Source organism: Alternaria incomplexa (genome assembly GCF_024043165.1).
Source record: "Alternaria incomplexa strain BMP 0042 chromosome Unknown scaffold_1, whole genome shotgun sequence".
NCBI classification, from domain to species: domain Eukaryota; kingdom Fungi; phylum Ascomycota; class Dothideomycetes; order Pleosporales; family Pleosporaceae; genus Alternaria; species Alternaria incomplexa.
This window is the reverse complement of record NW_026249850.1, coordinates 1,767,323-1,779,087: the sequence shown is the minus strand read 5'-3', so window position 1 is coordinate 1,779,087 and position 11,765 is coordinate 1,767,323. Positions and strand designations below refer to the sequence as shown.

The following is an 11,765-nucleotide window of genomic DNA, read 5'->3' as shown; positions in this document are numbered from 1 at the left end:
GCCCATCATTTCAAAGATCAAACCAACGATTTTTGGCGCGCCAAGTCCTAATCGGGACTAGTCGCGATGCGGCTCTTCTCCGCCCAGTGCCCGAGCGCGACAGTTCGCGGCGCAAAAAAGTTCCTTACGAACCTCAACTTTCTGGTCGCAAAGAGCATGGCTCCACCCACACTATGAGTGCCATACAGAAAACCAAGGTGCCGCTCCCGGGCTCCAAACCCAAGTCAAAACCTCAGAACACCCCGTCGAAAGCGCAATTAAGCCAGGAATTTATCGACAGCGACGATGATTCTCCCAGTAAGACCGCCGCGCAGTCCAAGAAGCCCGAGAAGCCGAAAGCCACCATTGGCATTCACGTGAACGGCGTACCCAAAGCGAAGTCCAAGCCTAGCAAGAAAGACGTACCTGCCCCCAAATCAGCCTCGAAGTCGAAGGTTACGCCTAAGAAGCCTGCGCCCAAGCAAATCGCGACACAGGAGGACGCCGAAGAATTGTCAAGCTCAGAGATAAGCGGCGACGACGCGCCGACTAGGGACATACAGACGAAGCTCCCAGGTAACACGCAGAGCAAGAAAGCTTCGAGCGACAGCGACGACACCAGCAGCGGAGACAGCTCTAGCGACGACTCGGACACAGGCAACGCCCCGCAACCGACCCGCAAGTCGACCCAAACACAGCCGGCACCGCCAGTGCAACCACAATCGCATGCCGTTGATTTCCGACCGACCCAGGCTTACGCACCACCCAAAGGATTTGCTCCGGTCCCAGTCAACGACAGGACTATCTCCAAGTCGACGGGCTTGTTCGATAATCTAGAAGGAAAGCAGATATGGCACATCACTGCCCCCGCAGGTGTCTCGCTGAAGGACTTGAGCGAGCTCGCCATGGACAAAGCTATGAAAGGGGATGCCGTACTGAGCTACAAGGGTACAGACTACGGTTTCTCTCAGACCGAGAGTGAAGATGGCACCCGGGAGGTTCTATTACCACGGAACAATGGCATGAGACCAGGTTCGTTCATCAACTACTACTTCTACCGACTATGCTGACCGGGCTAGCCCCTACGCGGATATCTCAGACTTTACGCCTACGATCGGTTGTACGACTCCCCTACCTTACCACAAAGCAAGCAGACCAAAACACGGGCTCAGAGGCGGCCGCCTCCATAACACGATCGACCATTCGTGCACCACGACCACAAGTCACAGGACTGAAGATGCGCTTCCTTCCCACCGGCTTCAGTGGTAACGACGCTGGGACTATCGGTGATTCCGACGACGAGACTGAGGTACCACAGGCGATTGCTGGGCTTGCGATGCCGAACGGACTTAATTTACCCTCCAAAAAGCCGAAGAGGAAACACGCTGATGTCAATGGTGTTGATGCACCTGAAGTGCCGGCGAAGAAGACCAAAAAGCAACGGGATCCCGAGGAGATCAAGAGGAAAGAGGAAAAGAAAGCAAGGAAAGAGAAGAAGCGTGCAAAGGAAGCGGCTACTGCCTGAGAAAGGCTGCAGGGCATTTGCTCACACAGCGTTCTTATACTAAAAACCATACTCGGTCAGAGCGATCGATATCTTGGCTACCTCCACGAAGTGGTCTACATACTACTGAGCGTACATATGAAGCGGATTGGATTTGACGAGAAGCCGTCACATTGAGGATTGTTATTAGCGTTTAGCACGAGTTCATCATAGCATCAGTACCGTCCGGCATGGGGAGGACAGTACTCAATCAGTCAATAAGAGCACGGGTCCATGTCCCAATCAACACTGTCGCTGTCGTTGTCTCGAACTAGTTGGCTTGTGGAATTGTTGCTACGTCTAATATCTAAGCAACAGCCTCAACAAACTTAGCGAAATCCAATGTGCCCAGCCCAGTCGCCGCATCCCATCCCACAGCCGTCTCCCACCCAGGCTCCGCAGTGCGGTTAACAATACAACTACCCGACTGACCCTCGGTCACATCCACAAACACATGCCGCAGCTCATCCGAGTAAAGCAAGGGGTTCAAGAAGCCCAGCGCGGGCTTCCCAGCCCGCATCCTCTTGTCGTTTGCAAGCGCAATCATAGCCGCAATCACAGGCGTACTCGCACTCGTCCCTTTCTGCTTGATACCACTCTCGTCCATCACGAATCGCGTTCCAATAGCCGAGAGATCGGGCGTACCACGTCCACCAGGCGCATACCATCCATCATGCGACCCGTTTAGTTGCGCGATATACTTCTTCGCGTCCGCGTCCTGCCACGCAGGGCGGTCAAAGTAATCGCTGAACCCGCCTGCGCTGAACCACTCTGCGCTAAGCGGGGAGTAGGCAGCTGTTGCGCCGACACTGGTGACGTACGGACAGTCGACGGGGAACGTAGGGCGGAACCTGTTGTTCTTACACTCTGAAGATCCGGTGCCGGCAGAGCCGCCGTCGCCGCTGGCTACGAGGACGGATGTACCCCGCGCTCCGAGCTGCATGAAGAGGTCGCATGCGCGCTTGGCGTAGGCGCGTGGGATCCATGCTTCGTCGTCAGTGTAGGAGATTGAGAGCACAGTAGGTAGTTCTTCGTGTTCGAGCAGTGCTTCCAGGAACTCGATCCATGGCTCGTTGGGGCTGGTATCGAGGGGCACTTCGGTGCCGTTTTCGTCGAGATACGGGCCTTTGCCGCCCGTGGAGAAGTAGGTTACGTTCATGGGCTGGACGAAGGGCATGCTGTATTGGATGTCGAGCTGGGCTTCCCCGCCATAGCCGAGCTTGGTATCGTTGCCGTTCTGGATCGAGGCGACGGTGAAGTTGTAGAGAGGGTTGTAGCCGGTGGTGTTGCGGTAGGGACTGAAGTTTTCCAGGAAGGAGTGTAGAAGGGGCTCGTTAGGGTATTCTTCCAGGAAGCCGGCGATGCCCAAAGTCACGGGGGAGTCGGCGTCGGGGATCTGGTAATTGATGTTGTACATGGGCATGATGCAGTCGGGTGTTGTGTCTCCACCGGGGCAGGTTTGCGACGCTAGGAGGCATGGTCAGCTGATCTTGCCCGGTTCGTTGGTGAGGGTAGCGCAGTTGTTACGTACATGAATCCTGTCTCTTCTCGGAATGTGATTCTAATGATGGCAGTGCTTTCTTGGAAGGCTTGCGGACGAATTGGGTGACGGGGTAGACAAAGTCAACGTAGTCTGCTACCGCACTGGGGAGGCTGTACTTTGTCGCGCGTAGAACAGGACTATCATCGTTGTATTGGTAGCGACCGAAATCAGCGTCGATGAGTTGGCTCGCTGTCTCAACGGTAGTGTTGATTCGTAACCACGACCCTTCAACTGAGAATTGTACTCCGTTGGCATTGAGCCATGAACGCACAGCGACAAGGCCGTCTTGATCTGGCTGCTGGAAGTTGCTTATTTCGTCCTGAGAGAGATGTGCCCCATACTTTGCATGCGATGGATCGCTTAATTTTTGGAGATGTGCTTCCAGCTCTGACATGCGAGGCTGCTTTAGAGCGACTGACAGCGTTAGCGGTAGAGAACCATCGGCTTCACCGACAGACTTCCAGCCGTCTGGAAGCTCTACAACACTCTCATGTGCAGCATTGTCTTTTGCCGCCGACCGAGCAAAGGCGCCCAGAAAGGTCGCGCTCGAGACAAGAGTTGAGCCCAATCTCATGATGCAACCGACGATGAATTGAAATGAAAGAAAAAGAGTTGATGTTTCGGGTATATACGAGAGCAGTTCAGCAGAGCATCGCGGACTTATGAGCGCGCGAGACGAGATGAAAATTACGAAGACAGCATGATGCAATGAATCATGGCGAACGTTGACCCTCGACCGTCAACACCTCCAATCCGGTGCTATCTGAGGACCTTCCTAGTGTGACGTATCGCAATTTTCTACCATCCCAGCAAGGATAATGTTAAGCATTGACAACAAGCATCGCAAATGACCAAGAGCGGGCAATATTGCTGCGACATGGGTGCGGATAATACTCGTATATCGAGGTTCCGAGCACCCCGACAGTCTCGCTGGTATTGCGGGTGCCAGATGGGATGCAGAGGTATTTGCCTAGCTCTGGTCTTATTTTTAGACAGTCAGAGCTGCAAACGCGATGGAGTGTATACCAACGAGGTCCAAGGAGCGAAAAAAACAATGTTGAAGGTTAAAGGAAGGTTGGCTGTGTACCTGCCCAGGTGTAGCGTACTTCGTACCTAGAGCGAACGCGACCTCGGGAACGTGGGTCGCTGTTTGACACTAGCAAATTCCCGTACCTGCACGCCGGGGTAGCTGCCGCGACTCCGCTGGACGAGTAAACTACCTAGGTAACATCGTGCATGTTCCAATATTAGCACTCTTGCACCAGCTTCACTGTCGATTACGACCTTCTCTGTCCTTCTGCGCTTGGACAAGAGGGCAGGATGGCCCTTGTAGCATCGTATCCAAGTCATGCGAATCGCTGACAGCAAGCAGTGCGGACCGAAAACTGTCGGTGCGCCCCTTTCCTGGACCTCACCGCACGGCAATCCGCTCCGCTCCCTGTATGGGACATTCGAAGGCATGAAGCGATAAGATTTTTTTTGCGGCTAGTCGTCGTGTTTGGCGGGATCAGTCGGCATGAAGCGACGGATACGGCCAAATTAGTCTGGCATCAAGCTTGACTAAAGACCTCTTCGCTATCTCTAAAGTCAGATCAATCGTAACCGACCTCACCAACGCTCTTCTTCTCTCTGCTCGTCAAAATGGTTCGATACGCCCTCACAGTCTCCGCGCTCGCCAGCAGTGTCCTGGGTGCTGTGCCTACGGTCAACATACCACTGAACTTCGCGCATGGCGGCGCCCAGAAGATCTCAACGGAGCTCGTCGATCCCTCGACCAACCACACCATCGAAATCGTCGTCGACCAAGGTTCCGAGAACTTCTGGGTGTTCGGCCCCGACAGCATCAGGAACTGGGGATGCACTCGTCTCGGCTGTGCAGGCCCTTGCAACGAGACGGTGCAGCCTTTTTACGACTACCCAAACAGCCCGTCGGCGTCTAAACCAGTACCCTTCCGATCCTCCTACTCGTATGGAGGAAACAGCAAGTTTATCACTGGAGATGTGGCGGTGAACGATACCTTCCAATTCGTTTCCGATGCGGGCCTTTCGTCGACCGTGGACACGGAAGTCGCGATTTCAAGCTACATGACATCGCGCCTCGGCGACAGCAGCGGAAAGTGTACTCCGACGTCTTCGTTTGACGACGGCATCTTGGGTATCTCCCCATACTACCGCAAGCCGACCTGGAACACGACGGGCCCGCACGTGCGCCAAAACCTACTCGAGGCTGGCGCCATCTCCGCGCCCGTACAGAGTCTGTGGTTCGACGAGGCGCCTGAAGGAATCGAAGATACGTTCACCGGCCACGTCGTCTTCGGCGGCGTCGACCACTCCAAATACACGGGCGACCTCGTCAAGGTCCCCATGGTTGAGGCTCCGTTCGGTGGTGTGACACTTGGCTACTACGTCAACCCGCCTGTCGTCTCAGTCAATGGAACAGCGTTCGATAACTCGGACGTCATCTCTCCCACCTGCCTCGTCGACTCCGGCACCACACTCGATTACCTACCCGTCAGCTACAGTCAAAATGACCAGTTCGCTGCTGCCGCTGGCCTCGTTGTCGACGAGTATGGTGTCATTGGCTGGAACGGTACATGCGAATCTATCCCCAAGGACACTACTATTGATCTAGAGTTCACTGGTGTCGAGGGCAAGAAGGTCACCGTCAAGATTCCGCTGCGCACTTATGCTCGCTCGGGTGTCAACCCGTCTACAGGTATCTGCTCGCTTTCGTTCTCCACTGGTGATTGTCTGTTTGGTGCGCCGTTTGCTACTGCGGCCTTCTTTGCTGCTGATGATGCGGCGGAGATGGTGGCGTTTGCGCAGGGTGGTGTGTCGAAAAAGGGAAGTAAGCCCGATCCCAACTCTATCACTTTGGATCTTGCTTAGCGGCAGTGTCGTTTACGAAACTCGATTCTAGTATATATGAAATTAGCAATGTTAATTTAGACCTGAATGATCATGGATGATAATTTTCCTTCGCGGTGTCGTGTGTTCTTGAGCCTCGTTATCCCTTAGGGATGAGACAGCACTCTGAATTTTCTCCTACCAGATGTTAGTGGTGTCACTTGAGTTTTGATGCTTTATGTGTTTATCACATGCATTAGACGGGTGTGAAGTTGTAAAGGTATCGTCACTTCAGCCCGGCAGGGGATCCGGTTGGCCTAAGAACCTGGGCAGGGACCGGCCGCACGGTAGCCCAAGCTGACGAAATCGTACTAGCGCAAACAACGCGCGCTCTGTTGTCACTCAGGCGAGGGCAGGGAATCACCGCAGTTGTCGTCAACTTTCACGACACTGCAGCCTCGGCAGTCGCACTATGCTGGTGAGCAGGCCTCGAAAATACACCATTGTACGCGACTTCCACGCTTATTGCGCGCGCACCCACCCCCATGGCTACCGCAGACAACGCTCCTGCCCGGAGTGCTGAGGCCTCGCAAACAGACGAAGCCGACTCCACACCCTCCACCCCCACGCTGGCACCCGCACACGAAAACCACATGGCGCACGATATATCAGACGCCGACGACGTCAGGGCTTTTGACCAGCCCGACTCGGACCTGCCGCCGCTACCGACCGAAGAAGACGACAGCATCATACACCATGTCATCGAGGAAGAAGACGCGCAGCATGGCGAAAGCGTGTTCGAGGATCGCGAAATGCAGCGCCAATTAATGGACATTGAATCGAGCTTTATTCCCGAGGCGCCTGTCCACGTCGAAGCACCTCAAGGGCAGTCCGGCGTAGACGATACCTACCTGTTCGGAGGCTCGCCAGGAAATTCCCAGCAATCGGCTCGACCCATGGACGACGATGCGGATATGCAGAGAGTCATGGACAATCTGGAGGAGCTGACAAAGCCAAAGAAGAAGCCCAAGAAGCTCGAAGTGCGTAGTGGGAACACACCGACCAAGTCGCAAGCCAGGAACAGCCACCACAGCAACTCCTCCTCCTTTTCCGAGGCCCCGACGCCTGCCGACGCTTACAAGACGCCTGCCGCTAGACGTCTGGACTTCGGAGAAGATGACTCAATGGATGCGAGCACCGCAACATCAGAGGTCGCACCTTCCTCGCCCGCTGCAGAAGCCGCGCATCGAAGCCAATCACGCGCCTCGGCAGGCAGGTCTACAGAACAAGCAGCTGGAGGAGAAGGCGCGCATCAAGCGGACCAAGCTGCTGCAACTGCTCAGCCAAAAGAGGTGGACGTGCGACGGCCGACATCCAGTGCCTCGACAGTGAAAGCTCCCGATTTCTCACAGATTGAAGAAGGATCTTCTCTTACGAATGAGAACGACTCTAGCGTGGATAGTTCAGCCATGCCTCCACCACTGGTTCCCGCGAGTGCGCAGAAGATCAGCAAGCGACCCAGCTACCTACAGCACCGAGGTTCAAGCCAGCGGTCGTCCGTATCGTCCTTCACCAACCGTTCCGACGCGTCTGGAGATGGCGGAAGCAGTGCAAGTCTCGGCGCAGACTATGCTTTGCAGACTGGTGGTGCTATTCCTCGTTCGAGCGGACCACGGGGGATGAGCCTAGGACTCTCAAGACTGCCAAGCTTGGGTAGTATCGCCTCGTCTATGTCAGGATACAGCGATACCAACCCCTGGGAGAAGGGCCGGAGTATTAGCACGAACTCACTGTCCGCTTTCCTTCAGCCGGACAATAGTCTAGGTCGTCTGGACGAGGAGGTGCCTAACAGTGCGACTCCACCAGAAACACCACGCGCTCCCAGTGTGCAGCCCGCCCCTACCGACACCGTCATTGCTAGACACATCCAGGACATACAAGTACCAGACTCTATTGCGCGCGACTTCCGGGCTAAGCACTCGCGATCGCCAGACAAACGACACATGGCTACTCCCTTCACTCGCAGTAAACACAATCTCACACTAAAGGAGCAGAACAGCAAAATCGACAAGCTCAGCAAAGAGAACTTTGATCTTAAGCTCAAGATCCATTTCCTCGACCAAGCGCTGCAGAACCGGTCCGATGAGGGAGTCAAGGAGATGATCTCGAAGAACGTCCAGTTGCAAACTGATCTTGCGACGGAGAAGAAGGAAAGCCAGTCGATGCGCAAGAAGATTCGTGATCTGGAGCGAAGGCTCAAGGCTCAGGAAGAGGGACATGCTACCGCTAGAGATGTTGGCAGTGGCTCAGAAGACGGACGAAGTGTCCAGTCATCTAGGCAAGCCGAACTGGAGGAAGAGATCGAGTTCTTGCGGGAGCGCCTAGAGTCTACGGAGATTACAGTGGACCAGTGGCAACAGGAGGCTCTTCAAAAGGAAGCTGATAATCGACGCATGGCTGATTACATCAAGACCATGCGAGAGAAGAGCTCTGGTGAAGACTCTGCTGGTGTTGACGAGGCCATCAACATGTGGAAAGAAGACTTCGAAGAGGAGCGTGCGAGGCGCGAGCAGGTGGAAACCCGCTGTCAGCAAGCAGAGACTGAGACCGAGAGGCTTCGAGAGGAGCTTGAGCGTCTGAAAGATCAAAACCAGCAGATGCAACAGATGCAGCACTCGACAACGAACCATCACATGAACAAGGTCTTTAACAACTCACGGCGCATGCACCAATCCTTTGCTGCCCGTTCGAACTCTGGATCTGATGGGAATGAGAATACTGCGCCAGTCTCGCTCGGCGGCACCAGTAGTACTTTAGTGGAACATCTGCAAAGCGACAACGAGAAGCTGCAACGAGATCTCCACGCACAAGCTTCCATGCTCACTTCAAGGAATCGAGAGAATCTTCGACTGAGGGAAGAGAACGAAGGCTTGAAACTCACAATTCGCAGAGGAGATGCTGGATCGACAGCCGGTGATAGCATTCTGGAACGATCCATCTCCCGCAACCACATGAGATCTGTTTCGAGAGCAAGCGGCGGAACACGTTTGACCCAGCAAAGCGATCCCGATCGAGAAGACTTCGAAAGCAAGAATGCTGCATTGCGAGACGAGCTATCGCAGCTGAAGCTTTCATACAAGGAGCTTGACGACCAGCTTAATGGTCATCTCGATATGCTTGAGACCACCGAGAACAAGGTCAAGGAGCTGGAGAGGGAGATAGAAGCACAGACAGAAGACCTACAGGCACTAGCAAGCGAGCGCGACGAGGCTCTGGAGCTGCTACAAGACAAAGAGCAGGAAACTGAAGAGCTCAGACAAGAAGCCCTGGATACGGTGCAAAGGCTGGAGATTGACCTTGAGCAAAAGCAAGCGGAACGTGACCGTCTTTACAACGATCTGGAAAACACCACTGAAGACTTCCATGCTCTACAACAAGAAATGAAGAATGTCAGTGAGAGTCTTTTGCAGCTCGAAGACGATCGGGATGCAAGCCTTCGCAAGATCCAGAACCTTGAATCAGAGCTTGGCGACGCCAACGAAGAACTGAACAGGCAAGACAAGCTCCTTAGTGAGGAGAGGTCGAAGAATGAACGACTTGATGTCCAGCTTGAGTCTTGTCAGGGTGAGATCGATTTCCTGAGAGAAGAGCAAGAGGGCGACAAGATCAAGATCGGTGAGCTGGAATCGGCGCTGAACCATACTCAAGTCACATTACAAGAGGCTAGAGAGCGATCTCGGGATCTTGAGGAGCGCATGGCCGAGGAGAGGCAGCAACGCGATGCCTTGGAAACCCAAGAGAAACAAGAGGTGGAGAAGATCATCACCGAACTCAATGGTCAGTTGTCGAAGCTCAAGGAAGAGAGCAGAAAGCTACGAAAGAATCTCTCAAGCAAGGAAGTTGAGGCATCCACTTGGAAGCAACGGCATGACGAGTTGGAGCAAATGCTTCGTGAGTCACTGGGCAACCTTAACGGCACGAGGTCGAGCCTCTTCAAGGTAAGTGATGTTACTCCTGATCGTCTAATAACATACTAACTGATCGCTCAGGATATCGCAAAGCTTCAACGAGATCTCCAAGCGACTATGCAAGAGCTCGATGTCGTCAAAACCGATCTTGCGGAGAAAGACCGTTTGCTGCGCAACCGCGATGCTCTCTTGGAGAGCACTGGCATGGAGAGCCGCCGTCTTTCAGAGCTGCTCGAGCGCGAACGTCAAGGCCGTCGACAAGACCAAACAGCATTCGAAAACGCCAAGCGTGGTCATCAATCCACTACCAGGGCGATCCAGCAACACGAATCGAGGGTTCTGGAACTTGAAACCCTTCGTAGTCAGGATCGGCAGAGACTCCACAGCCTGGAGAAACAGTACAAGGAGCAGCTGCTAGAACGAAACAACCTGCTCTACGCTCTGTGGAATCGACTGTCCACTCTTTGCGGCGCAGAATGGTCCCGCAATAACGCTCTCATCAACGGAGAACTGACTTCCATGGAGCTCATTTCTAGGAACGTCCCGGGCTTCCACAAGAACATCATTCTTGCGGTGAGGACCGTGGAGGGTGTCATTGGTGCCTTCAAGCAAAGAATTCGCAACATAGAAAACAATCTGATCCGCGACTACCAAACTCTCGAGCATAGCCTGGATTCTCGTGCTAAGCGACTTGACCAGCTCGAGAAGCTTGTAATGGCCCAACGGCAATCGATCGGAAGACCTAGCACTGTCCGTGGCGGTATCGTCGACCTCAACACCGCGGAAGTCAACAAACTGCGTACTGAGAACAAGACCTTACGATCCGAGGTCCAGACCCTCCGCGCCATTACCGCCACGACGCAATCCGGTAACGATGTTATTGTCAGCCGCTCACCATCACGTGCTGCCTCGCCGACCTCCTCCAAACGTGCCAGTATGGCGCAAACACTATTGCGTGCTCACTCCGCTTCTGTCGTGGAGCATTTTTCGACTTCGAATTCGTCGACGCCGACGCCAGGCCATCCCTATCCCGCCGCTGGACCGCTTCAGCCAAGTGAACAGAAGTGGATACATCGACTTAAGGAACTCGAACGGCGTTTGAAAGCCGAGCGTGAAGCCCGACTCCTTGACCGAAGTGGTGCCCGTAAGAGATTAGAGCAGAAGGTAGAAGAGAATGCGGACCTCAGGGCTGCGCTTGAGAAGGAGAGGGACCGTCGAGACGAAGATGGTCCAGATGATGTCCAAAGGACTGCGTCTGCGAGTGGCAGTCGCATCGGTGGAAGTGGACGTGCCAGTGTGGTTGGCAGCGTGAGACACACTAATGGCAGTGGCAAAGAGAGAGAAGAGGAGATGTATTAGTACATTTCCTATGCGGTGGCTTTTCCCTTCTTGTACCAACCTTTTCTTCCTTTCTTGATAGATGCTTTAGCGGTTTGCGTTTGACTTTCCGCTTATCTTTTCTTACGACATAACGAGTGACGAGGTTGCTTGGTCGGCGCATGTAGGCATTATGGATACACTTCACGGAGTAGTCGTTGCATACCATATATTAGAGGAGTGGGCGTATAGCATGTTTATAATTGAAGGCGTTTCCTTACAGCCCGTGGTACATGGTGTTCTTCCATGTATTTGAGTATGCCAATCACGACTAACATCTTATGGACAGTACCTCAATAGCAGAGGGACACCCGTGTAAAGCAGCCATTCAATGTCATGTGTGGGAGCAGATCAATCTGGGCATAGGTGAGTTAAATTGATCGAACGCCTTATCGACCGCGGCTCGCCGAAAGATCACCTTTACCCGCTACCCGCTACATTGTAATGAAACTGCCAATCCTCTCGGATCTTCAAAAGACAGTTTTCGTCCCTCTTCAGTTCAGGTTCC

The 11,765-nt window shown here is 53.9% G+C and overlaps 4 protein-coding genes across 4 annotated transcripts; 3 read left to right on the top strand and 1 right to left on the bottom strand.

Annotated features, from left to right (window-relative positions):
• Nucleotides 1-173: 173 nt before the first annotated feature.
• J4E90_000635 (uncharacterized protein) lies at nucleotides 174-1,504 on the top strand (the record flags this gene model as incomplete). The annotated part of the gene is made up of 2 exons (XM_051430231.1): nucleotides 174-1,011; nucleotides 1,059-1,504. 2 exons carry the CDS (start codon nucleotides 174-176, stop codon nucleotides 1,502-1,504), a joined length of 1,284 nt encoding a protein of 427 aa, XP_051295718.1.
• Nucleotides 1,505-1,829: 325 nt separating this feature from the next.
• On the bottom strand, nucleotides 1,830-3,459 carry J4E90_000634 (uncharacterized protein; the record flags this gene model as incomplete). The annotated part of the gene is made up of 2 exons (XM_051430230.1): nucleotides 1,830-2,989; nucleotides 3,054-3,459. 2 exons carry the CDS (start codon nucleotides 3,457-3,459, stop codon nucleotides 1,830-1,832), a joined length of 1,566 nt encoding a protein of 521 aa, XP_051295717.1.
• A 1,247-nt stretch (nucleotides 3,460-4,706) lies between these two features.
• Nucleotides 4,707-5,954, top strand: J4E90_000633 (uncharacterized protein; the record flags this gene model as incomplete). Its single annotated transcript, XM_051430229.1, has 1 exon — nucleotides 4,707-5,954. The coding sequence occupies one exon, from the start codon at nucleotides 4,707-4,709 to the stop codon at nucleotides 5,952-5,954; it is 1,248 nt and encodes a 415-aa protein (XP_051295716.1).
• Nucleotides 5,955-6,457: 503 nt separating this feature from the next.
• On the top strand, nucleotides 6,458-11,239 carry J4E90_000632 (uncharacterized protein; the record flags this gene model as incomplete). Its single annotated transcript, XM_051430228.1, has 2 exons — nucleotides 6,458-9,910; nucleotides 9,962-11,239. 2 exons carry the CDS (start codon nucleotides 6,458-6,460, stop codon nucleotides 11,237-11,239), a joined length of 4,731 nt encoding a protein of 1,576 aa, XP_051295715.1.
• Between the last annotated feature and the right edge of the window lie 526 nt (nucleotides 11,240-11,765).